Below are 12,871 nucleotides of genomic sequence, written 5' to 3'. Positions count from 1 at the left end.
TCTTCCTCCGGGATGGTGAAGGGAGGGGGAGAGAGGAGGGATGAGGCGGTAAGCCAGAAGCTGTGCCAACGTTTTCAAAACTAGCATAAAACTCAAGGAGGTTCAGGGTCGTCCTCCACAGCCGGTGGGCGTCTTTTTTGTAGTCAGTGGCGTCCCCAGGAATGTTTCATAGGGGGGGGGGCAAATGGGGCCACTGAAAATCTTGGGGTGGCACACCAAAACCAAAAGCCATGACTGAATTTCAGGAATTCTATGCTGCTGTTGTAGTATACTGTATAGGCTAGTGGAAAACTGTCAATATGAGAGTTAAGAAAAATATACATTATTGATTTAAATGAACAGCACCTAATGTAAGATATCAGATAGAAGCATATTATGCATAATCAGAAGCATATTCTGCATATGCGACTCGTGGCTGGGGGGGGGCAGGGATAGTATCAGAGTGGCCATGGCCACCCCTGGCCACCCCTTGGGGGCGCCACTGTTTGCAGTTAGTCATCCCTTGCAGATTTTTCCAGATTGCTCTGCAATTATTTGCAGAAAATTGGTCGCTGCTGTTGCCAAATGATCTGACGGTTTTAGTGGAGATGCAGCTCTCAACACAGAACCATATGGAAGGCATCACAGTTTGTTTTTGTTTTTATTAAGGAATTGTTCCTTATTCCATGCGAGGGTCTAAGGACATGACGTTGCATTGCTGTGAAGCCCACTGAGGCAAATTTGTAATTTTTGATAATAAGCTATACAAATAAAATTGACTTGACAGATTTTGTGTACTTATCGAGGGAGTCGCTCGTGGATTTGAAAGCGTCCCAGAGAGTTCACTGAAAACAATCTCTCAGTCTCAGCTGCGTCTTCGGTCCAGCTTTCAACAGTTCTGGGTTTGGATTGAACTGTTTTAAACTTTTGCTTGTACTTTTTGATGAGGCGCAGCATCACATGACCAGACTGTATCTGTGGGGCTTTTGGGAAACCATGGTAAGCAGACTTTATTGTGCAATAGCAATAGCCTAGAATATTTGCACCTCTGGTGGGGCAAGTCACTCGTTGCTTATAGTTGGGAAACTCACAGGAGAGATTTGTGTGGTGGAAGTCGCCCAGAATTGTTATAGGAGATCCTGGATATCTCCTTTCTGTATTGGCAATTTGATGAGCTAACTCGCTAATGGCAATGCTAGTGTTAGCTAGGGCAGTGATTCTCAACCTTTTTGGGGTCCTGGACCCCCTGCGTATTTTTGATCTACCCTGAGGACCCCTCCACCTGATCTTGGGGGAGGGGGGTTGCAATTTGATAGAAACAGTAGAAACTGCATTTGAAATTGCATTATAGCATTTATTCACTCTTTGGGGCAAAAATAAGAGCTTTCAGTTGTAACTTAGATATAGTTAACAGAACAGAGTTCTTATGCAGTAACTTTCAGATATATGTAACAAAACAGAATATGTATTCAGTAACTTTCAGATATATGTAACAAAACAGAATATGTATTCAGTAACTTTCCGATATATGTAACAACAGAATTTTTATGCAGTAACTTTTAACAATGCAAACGGGAGCGAGGTCTCCTATTAAAATACAATAAATGACACTTGTGAAACAGATGTAATTAGAGAAAAAAGTCCTGTTACCCTTTACAGTTTAGGTAGATAAAGGTCTCAGTCACATCTGAGTAAAATAATCCTATTTCTATAAATGTCATAGGATCTTTTTTTTTTTAAAGATATTTTATTTTCACGGACCCCTTGCAATTACACCACGGACCACTAGGGGTCCGCGGACCCCCGGTTGAGAAACACTGAGCTAGGGGGCAGATGTGAACACCGGTTAAGACATCCCTCCACCCACTATCCAAACCACTTATCCTGCTCTCAGGGTTGTGGGGATGCTGGAGCCTACCCCAGCAGCCATTGGGCAGCAGGCGGGGAGACACCCTGGACAGGCCGCCCGGCCATATAGAGGCAAATTCCTGTGGGATATAGAAGGGTCTGCAGCTTATAGTGAGGAACTCGAGATTAGGGGAGGATGACTGGTGTACTATTCTGTAGTTAATACACCATCGGTGGTTAATCATGAAGCAGATGCCACCTCCTATTTAACTAATGAATGTTAACTGACTTGTCACCTCAGTGGATGGTCTATCCTGGTGGGGTTACGACAAAGTCCAGGATTTTATCGTCGAGCCAGGTTTCAACAAAACAGAGGGTTGAGCATTCCCCTTATTTTCTCTTTTTTTTTGGATCAGGAGTAGGAGCTCTACCATTAGATTCACGAGGGATTGGACGTTTGAGAGTAGAATAGCCAGTAGTGGGGGCTATACAACCCCGGCTCATCTGCAGCCACCCGGTGCATGACTGTGTAAGTACCCCGGTGGGCAGGATGACAATAATTCCTCAGGAATGGGTGGGTGTTGCCAATCTAGAGTTCCATGTAACCCTTCTCTGATGTCAAGTAACTCCTTGTGGGTGTATTTGTGCATACTTGATGATTTATGAACAAATAACTCTGACAGGAGTGACACAGACAACAACAAAGGAGGGTAGCTATAGAGGCAGCAATCATTTTAGAACCATCCAGTTTTATACTACCATGCTCTGCCAAAATAGAAATTGCTCCACAAAAAAACATGCAGCATGGTTTGTAGTCAGTGTTTTTAGGCGCCAAGCTTCGTGCCCCACCTGTTTCGCAAGGCAATGCGAAGGAATTTCGCTCTGCCACTTTCTGCTGCGGTCACAGCCTCCAGGGGCGGTCACATCAGCAGAAAAGTGTGCCAAGTTGTGCTTTGCATACAGTTAATTTCCATTCAAAAATGTGCGAAGGGGAACGAAATCGCATGATTTCCGGTTGCAAAGCAATATTGCAAAGCTATATGTTGAACTCCGACCACCGAATTTGCTCCATCACTCAACAGGAATACTTCCTGACTGATTTCTTTTGTCTGTCTCCCACCGCCCAGAGTTGTACCATCTAAAAAGGACAAAGATGAAGTAAAAAAAGGAGGCATCTTGGCTTGCATTCAGCTGTGAGACTCGATTTGTCGGTCATATTTTTGTACCTGTTTTTGAATTGCCAGGCGACAAAATGATCTGTCTAGCGGTGGTGACCCACATTTATATAACGAGAGACATTCACCTAAGAGGACGGCGTACCTTTAAGGGAAGAGGCGAGGGGTCAGATAATGCACTTCCGCTTCCGGTTCAGAGTAGAGCGTCGTTGTCGAATGTATGACATGCTAAGTTGGAGCTAGTAAACTACCTCGACTACGTCTACTCTCACGTCTCCTGTCTCGTTGTTTTCTAACTCCACACTAGCAAGTTAGTTAAAGCTAACTAGCTCGGTAGCTCGCTAATGTAGCCGGTTATTTTCTTGCCCGGTGCGGGATTCGATACGGGGTGTACTGCGCCACAAGGCGACGTCACTAACCGCTCAGCTAAAGGGCCAGACCCGTTAGCTAGGGGCTAACGTGTCTTATTAGTAGTTTACACTAACTAGCTCGGTAGCTCGCTAACTAGCGTTCAGTCACAAAAGCCAAAAGCCAAGCAAATCTTCACTTACTTTTTTACTAATGCGATTGCCACATTAGGTTATGATTGAACCTATACCAGTGTAAACTACTAATAAGACACGTTAGCCCCCTAGCTAACAGGTCTGACCCTTTAGCCGAGCGGTTAGTGATGTCGCCTTGTGGTGCAGTACACCCTGTATCGAATCCCGCACCGGGCAAGAAAATAACCGGTTACACCAGTAAGTCTGAAACCACGTGGTTCAGGTTAAACTGAGCTTTCAGGGCAGCTCAGTTGGTCTCAGCAGTTTAGACGTGGGTTCGCTTCCTGCAGAAAAATCCATTTTTACTTTTTTGTCTGCATTATTTTCTGTTTTCCATCCGTCGTTCTCCACATGTTCATCCCACGTAACCACTCACAGTTTACTTCAAAAGCAGGGTCTCTACACTACGTCACAATACGTACGTGTCAGAGGACACGTTTTAGCGAGACCGAAATACGTGTGTATATGGACACGTATTAGTTGCCACTGGGGCCGCAATCCCGTCTTCTGGCCACTGGGGGGTGCAAGAAAAAGGGCGGACAGCGTCATGGTGGCAGCAGTCCTGCAGCCAACATAGTAGATGAATGCGGGAGGTGCGGCGAGACGCAGCACACCGATGAGCGGAAGTGTCCTGCAATGAACAGGAAGTGCAGCAAGTGTCATAAAAAGGGAGCGTGTATGTCACTCTAAAGCGGTGACAGACGTCACTGAAGAGGTTAAACAGCTGTACTTTCTGGGAGAAGCTGGCAAAGACAGCAGTCGGGAACATTCGCTCCGCCATCTTTGCTCAATATTTCTGACATTCTACTGCGTCATCACCATGGTCACGACAGACCTAGTAGGCTACAGGGCGCCCCTAGCGGCATCTGTGAGATACGTGTCAGTGAACACGTATAAGTGACTTGCAGAAGCGTGTCCATACACACGTAAAGAGGAGGCGACCGCTCTGGGTTAATGTTTAGAGGGGTCACTGGGGTGGGGAAGGCCTTGGGTTGACCACGTCCTCGCAGCACTTGCTGAACTTCTTGGCAGCCCTCCCGGCGAAGTGAACCTTCCCACGGGCCTTGATGACCGCCGTGTACTCGTGAGACTTGAGCTTGGCGTAGTAGTCGGAGAACTTGTTGTAGAGGATGGAGATGGGCATGCCGTTCAGGATCACACCAAAAGAGATGCAGGCAAAGGCGAAGACACGACCCAGGTTGGTCTCAGGGAACATGTCGCCATAGCCCACTGTGGAAATACTCGCCTGACCAGACAGAAATCATAGAAGAAGAAAAAGAAACAAAAGGAAGAAGAAGAAGAAAAAGAACAAAGGAGAAAGTAAAAACAAAGGACAATGAATAGAGTAATATGTGGCTTCCAAATACACATAAGACTTCTCTTCACCTGACAGTGTGGAGTTTCGCCAGGGGGACGTAGCGCGTGGGAGGGTCACGCTATTCCCCCCCAGTTCCCCCTCCCCCCTGAACGGGCGCTCCGACCGACCAGAGGAGGCGCTAGTGCAGCGACCAGGGCACACACCACACACGGCCCATTGTGTCTGTAGGGACCAACCCGGAGATAACACGGGGATTCGAACCGGTGATCTCCGTGTTGGTAGGCAACGGAAGAGACTGCCACGCCACCCGGACGCCCTATCCTGTGATTCTGCTTCTTAAGGTGAAACTATCTAAAATTGTCAGGTTAAGAGTGTTCTTTAAGTAGTAGGCTAATCTTGCAGGGACCCAGGTTCAAGGTTCTGTGTCCATTTTGGTGTTAAGAAAGATGGTTGTGACACAGTGTAATCTGACACGAAGGCAAAACTGATAAACCCTAGGCTCCGCAGTGTGGACTGAGTCTGTACAGGAAGAGAGGGAAAGACAGAGAAAGATGGTGGATGAGTAAACACGTGTGCTTATGTGTGTGTGTGCTAAGAGCTGTACTCACACACAGAGATACAGCAGAGAGACTGAGAGAGCTGTCCTCCACATCGTATGTGGATTCTGAACATCATGCTGCAGGTGTACCATGCTGCAGGTGGACCATGCTGCAGGTGTACCATGCTGCAGGTGTACCATGCTGCAGGTGGACCATGCTGCAGGTGTATCATGCTGCAGGTGGACCATGCTGCAGGTGTGCCATATTGCAGGTGGACCATGCTACAGGTGTATCATGCTACAGGTGTATCATGCTGCAGGTGGACCATGTTGCAGGTGTACCATGCTGCAGGTGTGCCATATTGCAGGTGGACCATGCTGCAGGTGTATCATGCTGCAGGTGTATCATGCTGCAGGTGGACCATGCTGCAGGTGTATCATGCTGCAGGTGTATCATGCTGCAGGTGGACCATGCTGCAGGTGTACCATGCTGCAGGTGTATCATGCTGCAGGTGTGCCATATTGCAGGTGGACCATGCTACAGGTGTATCATGCTACAGGTGTATCATGCTGCAGGTGTACCATGCTGCAGGTGTGCCATATTGCAGGTGGACCATGCTACAGGTGTATCATGCTACAGGTGTATCATGCTGCAGGTGTACCATGCTGCAGGTATGCCATATTGCAGGTGGACCATGCTACATGTGTATTATAATGCAGGTGTACCATGCTGCAGGTGTATCATGCTGCAGGTGTGCCATATTGCAGATGTACCATATTGCAGGTGTATCATGCTGCAGGTGTACCATGCTGCAGGTGTACCATGCTGCAGGTGTACCATGCTGCAGGTGTGCCATATTGCAGGTGTACCATGCTGCAGGTGTATCATGCTGCAGGTGTATCATGCTGCAGGTGTATCATGCTGCAGGTGTGCCATATTGCAGGTGTACCATGCTGCAGGTGTATCATGCTGCTCTGTTGTAGGTAAATGATGAATGCCGTGTGTGTGTGTGTGTGTGTGTGTGTGTGTGTGTGTGTGTGTGTGTGTGTGTGTGTGTGTGTGTGTGTGTGTGTGTGTGAACTCACAGTGGCCCACCACCAGGCATGTGGGATGGAGGTGAAGTTGGTGTTGTGGACATCGTGCTCCACTGTGTACACCATGGCTGAAAACATGATTACGCCCATGGCGATAAACAAGAGTAAACAGCCCACCTAAACAAAGACACAAACGACTTTAATATTACTGTCCAATCACAAATGTGATCTTTTTTTTGTTTGTTTTCATTTTACACTGGGGTATCAGAAACATTATAAAATGTAACATTGATGAATTAAAAGAATGGAATATAGAAGAAGAAAAAAAACACGCATGACCACACCAACTCATTTGCTGCAGTTTTTGTACTGATGTTGTTCATATTTTCCTTCTGAACTTCATTAATTTTATTTTCCGAACACGTTTTTTAAACTCCCTGTGTGCCACGTTTGAAGACAGCGTGCCTGTAGGTGTTGTTGTTTAAAACAAGGGAGATACTAGAAAGTGTCTCTCTAACTTCAATTACAATGCATTTGTAATAATCAGCAACCATAAGAATGTGTTGTATAAATAACAATAACATATGATATATTAATGACGAGATAACATCAAATTAATAACAATAAATAAAATGTGCTCTGGACACTGAGGGTCACTACACTGTAATACAGCGTAAGAATTGAAATAAACATTAGTGGCAGTTATGTGAAGAAACAACACAATACAAGTGAAATCATAATGAAAGGAAAAGATAATAATAAAATAACAATAATAAAATTAAAATAAAACAATAATAATTATGAAACAGTAAAAGAAAGATAATAATAATAATAATAAGATAATAATAAAAGAAAAATCAAACTGAACATTTTTGTTATTGTTGGTTATTACCTCCAGGTTGCATTTTTCAATAATACAACCTTTTAATAAGAAATATAATCTCTGTCTGTGATTATACAGTGTGTGTAGCCTACAGGAGACCTTCATGCTGCGGTGGCCCACCTGTTGGTAGCATTGCCTCAACGTGAACCCGAAGGCCCGCAGACCCGTGGAGTGACGAGCCAATTTCAGAATCCTGAAGATACGCATCAACCGCATGATCCTCAAAATCTGACCCACCTGACGAAGGAGCAGGACCACCAAAGGGAAACACAAACAGAGGAGCAGAAACAGTGGGAAGGCTCAGACGGTGCAACGGCGCAGAACAAAACTGCTCAAAAAAGGACCGAAAACAGAGGTACCAATACTGTATGAAGCAAACACTGCATAACAAGGGCAAGTAAATCCTTCATTAGCACATCATTCATTAGTATGGCCTCCTATGTAAGTGATTGATAGACCACAACACAATAACATGCTACAGTATCAAAGACACACGTGCTGCCAGTAGAAGAAAAATGGGTAACACTTTAGTATGGGGAACGTAGTCACCATTAATTAGGGGCTTATTAGCATGCAAATTAGCAACATATTGGCTCTTAATTGGTCTTTATTACGTACTCATTAATGCCTTATTCTGCATGGCCTTATTATACAACCAGTAAGCCATTAACTATGAGTTTTCCCTCTATAACCTCAGAAGTATTGCTTATTAGTAGTACCATCTCAATATGCTTTGCTTAGTATGGCCTTTATATGGTGGTAGTACCACAAGAAGACTTATTCTCCCTTACTAACACTTAATGAATATGCTCTGTTCTTACATAACAACACACAAAACTACAGTGTTCATAGTGTTAAATTACTCTAAATTAAGTTTCTGTTACTTAGAATATGTTCCCCATACTAAAGTGACATCTTGATCATTACTAATTCACTAGTAATTAAGTTTTTGTTACCTAGAATATGTTCCCCATACTAAAGTCACATCTTGATCATTACTAATTCACTAGTAATTAAGTTTTTGTTACTTAGAATATGTTCCCCATACTAAAGTGACATCTTGATCATTACTAATTCACTAGTAATTAAGTTTTTGTTACTTAGAATATGTTCCCCATACTAAAGTGACATCTTGATCATCACTAATTCACTAGTAATTAAGTTTTTTTACTTAGAATATGTTCCCCATACTAAAGTGACATCTTGATCATTACTAATTCACTAGTAAGTAAGCTTTTTTATGTTCCCCATACTAAAGTGTTACCAAAATGATGGCTAAATTTACTTTCTATTTATTGCAGTTTATCAGTTTAGCGTTTCATTATTCTTTCTGTTCTGTTGTCAAGTTTCTAGTTTACTTTGCTGTCTTGTTCCTGTTTATGAGGATGTGCAACAAACACATTTTCTCCAAAGCCTGACAATGACATCACTTCCTGCTGAGCCTTCTGGATTATGCAGTTGGCCATGTTCAGCCAAATATCAATGGAGTGCCCACTTCTATAAAAACAACATACCTGCTCTCTCACAAACTCATGTCTTACTCTTAACGTCCCAAACCTGGTTTCAACCGTTGGTCAAACCTAAACATGACTTTGTGAAGGTCTTTCATGAACTTGGTCTGCGATGTCTTCTAGTAATTGACGCTCTTCACATAAAATGTGCCTCGTAATTTTTACAGGGGAGGTCGTACCATCAAGATTCCAACTACAAAAGCATGGAGGATCCTGATAGATCAGGTTTTGTCTTGTGATAGACGGCATGAAAAAGAAGAGAAAACTCTTAAGTAAAGGAAACTGTAGATAAATGTGTAACCGGTTATTTTCTTGCCCGGTTCGGGATTCGATACGGGGTGTACTGCACCTCAAGGCGACATCACTAACCGCTCAGCTAAAGGGTCAGACCCGTTAGCTAGGGGGCTAACGTGTCTTATTAGTAGTTTACAAATGTGTATGTATTCTAGATACTCTAATGACCACGGATGAGTAGACTCGCTAGCCCTTGGCTAACGGGTTGGACCCTTTAGTTGACTGGTTAAAACGGGCGACCCGGGTTCGCGTCCCGGCTGCGGCGGTTCCCGGCTGCCCCCTGAATTCACTACGTCGGTGTCAGAAGTGGGATGGTGAGACCGTGAGGCCATCGGAAGTGCGTGCGCCCAGAGGCGTGAGGGAGCTGCTATGCTGAGGCGCGCTTCCCGAAGGAGGGGGGGGGTAGTTAAACGACCATGGATAACTAGACTCGCTAGCCCTTGGCTAAGGGGTTGGACCCTTTAGTTGACTGGTTAGTGCAGTCGACCCGGGTTCGCTTCCTGGCTACGGCAGCATCGGTTCCCGGCTGCCCCTGAATTCAATTTTCTCAATATTTTACAGTTGTGTTGTTGTGTTGGGTATTGTGCACTTTTTAAGATGTTCGTCCCTCTTTTTAAAAAAAAATTATTTCTGATTTTTCCCTTTTTTCTCTCAATTTAGTGGCCAATCGATCCCTATTTTAATTCAAACACCCACCCTCGTACCGCATGCGTTCGCCAACTGCATCTCTCCGGCCGGCAGTCTCGAAGGAGATGCCTCCCCACTTTCGTGACAAGGCGACTCCAGGCCGAACCACTGTTTTTTCCGACACACCCAGAGACGCATTCACGTGACGAACACAAGCCGACTCCGCCCCCCTCCCGAAGACAGCGTTGCCAATGACTGCTGCTTCATCGAGTCCGGCCATAGTCGGATCTGACGAGACCGGGGCGCGAACCCCAGTCCCCAGTGGGCAACTGCATCGACACAAAGCCGATGCTTAGACCGCTACACCACTGCGGACTGCAGATGTTCGTCCCTCTTATTGGGGAATTTGATTGGTCGGTCAACCAGAGTGGGACATTGACAAGCAATGTGACCACGGCTTAAGTTTAGACCAACTTGAGTTCCATGTTGGTTACTTGGAGGAGACGCGCATGTGCCACGACAAGACTGAGGCAGATGTCTGGTTGGGGCACATCTGCATGGTCTTTTCCACGACTGAAAAAAATTACAAGTGTATTCAAACGAGTGTTGTACGTGATCACAGCCTAAAACTGGCACACAAAACCCCCCAACCGTTGCCCAAACATAAACCCCGCCCTTTGCCCTTTAACCTTGCCGACACGGGCCACTGTCTCGATGTCTCCCGCGTGTCGGTTTGTGTCATTGTCCTCGAAACACTCCAGGATCATGTGGAGGTAGAGTGGCAGGATGGCGATCAGATCGACGGTGTTCAGCATGCTGCGTCCAAAACGCCTCAGGTCTGGGGTGGACACCAGGCGGAGCAGGTATTCCGTGGTGAAGAAGGAGATGCAGAAGGTCTCCACGTATTCGCCATAACTTCTGCCACTGAGCTCACCCGATGGTTTCTGGAACGGAGAAGAATCGGATATATCAGGGGTGGGCAGTCTTATCCAGAGAGGGCCGGTGTGGGTGCAGGTCTTTGTTCCAACCAAGCAGTTACACACCTGTGTCTCCTGATCAAGTTCCTCAGCAAAGACTCTACTGGACCAGATGCTTGGTTGGAACAAAAAACTGTACCCACACCGGGCCTTTCTGGATAAGATTGCCCACCCCTGAGATGTATATGAACCTATGTCCGTACCTGGTAGGTACCTATATAGCCTTCAGTCTATGTCTGCACTCGTCATGGTTGTGTGGTCTGGGCCATCAAGGCTCACCTGTCCCCCGTCCCCCGATTGGTGTTTCTGCTCACCTGCACCCCGTTTCCCTGAGTAACCCCGATTGCCCCATGATTGCCCCATTCACCTGATTGCCCCTGCTTTACTCACCTGTTCCCCTTTCCCTGATTGGCTTTTCTGTTCCTGCCCTGTCCTGCTCACCAGTGCCCAACCACCCTGATAGGCTTCCCAGTGTTGTGTATTCCCCCTGGTTGCCCTGGCGCTTCCTCGGACCGTCGCACGTGACGCTTCACCTCTCGTCTCGAGTCTCCCTTGCTGCCTGAATCTACCTTCCGGTTTTGTAAGTTCGCTTGTTTTATTAAGACATTGTGCTAGCCAGTCTGTCCCCCAGTCGTGCATTTGGGTTCTCAGTTCCTGCCCCCGGCGTGACAACAAACACTTTCCATCCGAGTTGATCACATCAGATATTTTTAGCAAGGCCACTATTGAAGTATATGATGTGGATTTTTTTATTTTAATTTTCATTCTGATCAAGTCCATTTACCAGTACATGGGTTTTAATGGTATCATCCACTGGTTTATTTAGGAGCAACTACATTTTAACCGAGCTTAGAATTAAGAACTCAAGTGACAGAATACTTGCCATATAGTAAATTATGTTGTGGATAGAAGTGATGTTATCTTAACCCACTGAAATTCTGTCCATTTTTTCCAGAAATATGGATTTTAAACCTGGGTTATGTTGTGTTATTAAAGGTATTCTGTGTTCTTATCAAATACACACAAATACACCACAGGATCTGACATATGAGACAACACATTCCAGCTTAGATAACTGCAGCACTTTATACACTGATGGACTGCTTAGTACTGATGTTTTATTTGTTTGTTTGTTTGGATTTTTCTCCCCAATTGTACTTGGCCAATTACCCCGCTCTTCGCTGCTCCGCCCCCTCTGCCGATCCGGGGAGGGCTGCAGACTACCACGTGCCTCCTCCCATACACGTGGAGTCACCAGCCGCTTCTTTTCACCTGACAGTGAGGAGTTTCACCAGGGGGACGTAGCACGTGGGAGGATCATGCTATTCCCCCCAGTTCCCCCAGCCCGAACAGGCGCCCCGACCGACCAGAGGGGGCGCTAGTGCAGCGACCAGGACACATAGCCACATCCGGCTTGTTTCTGTAGGGACGCCCGATCAAGCCGGATGTAACACGGGGATTCGAACCGGCGACCCCCGTGTTGGTAGGCAACGGAATAGACCGCTACACCACCCGGCAAACTAATTCGGTGCTTTTGATGACAATTATCTTTATGAACCTGTAATAACGCTGAAAGGTCAATACACAACACACACACACACACACACACACACACACACACACACACACACACACACACACACACACACACACACAGACACACACACACACACCTTATACTGCATCTCCTCCACGGTGTTTAGCGTCATGGCGACCACAGAGACGAGCACGAAGAAGGACGACGCGACCGCCATCAGCTTGGCTGTGACTGAGGAGAACGGCTTCTCCATCATATTCCAGATCCTCCTCCTGGCGGGTCCGAGAGCCATGCCGCGAAACAGCTCCGCGTTCTCCTCCACCTCCACCTGCGGACCAGAACGGAGCCAATCACCGCTGCGGTTTTGCCTTTAACACGTCATCACGGGACGATACTTCAGCGGCGCAGCAATGAAGTGTGGGTTAGTTTTGTTTAGTTGGGGGCGTCCGGGTGGCGCAGCGGTCTATTCCGTTGCCTACCAACACGGGGATCGCCGGTTCGAATCCCAGTGTTACCTCCGGCTTGGTCGGGCGTCCCCAATTGACCGTGTCTGCGGGTGGGAAGCCGGATGTGGGTGTCCTGGTCGCTGCAGTAGCGCCTCCTCTGG

At 46.4% G+C, this 12,871-nt stretch overlaps 1 protein-coding gene across 1 annotated transcript in view; it reads right to left on the bottom strand.

The window, feature by feature from the left end:
* Window positions 1–4,511: 4,511 nt before the first annotated feature.
* vldlr (very low density lipoprotein receptor) overlaps window positions 4,512–12,871 on the bottom strand; it is a 104,438-nt gene continuing 96,078 nt past the window's right edge. Inside the window, exons 19-23 of the mRNA XM_056291188.1 lie at window positions 12,401–12,592; window positions 10,440–10,694; window positions 7,439–7,555; window positions 6,487–6,612; window positions 4,512–4,790 (exon numbers count right to left, since the gene is read on the bottom strand). Of these exons, the coding sequence (XP_056147163.1) occupies window positions 4,512–4,790; window positions 6,487–6,612; window positions 7,439–7,555; window positions 10,440–10,694; window positions 12,401–12,592 (969 nt within the window). The remainder of the gene's footprint in view (window positions 4,791–6,486; window positions 6,613–7,438; window positions 7,556–10,439; window positions 10,695–12,400; window positions 12,593–12,871) is intronic.

The sequence above is a fragment of the Lampris incognitus genome, chromosome 12 (genome assembly GCF_029633865.1).
Source record: "Lampris incognitus isolate fLamInc1 chromosome 12, fLamInc1.hap2, whole genome shotgun sequence".
In the NCBI taxonomy this organism is placed as follows: Eukaryota; Metazoa; Chordata; class Actinopteri; order Lampriformes; family Lampridae; genus Lampris; species Lampris incognitus.
Note: the sequence above shows the minus strand (reverse complement) of the source record. Positions and strands in the feature narration are given on the sequence as shown.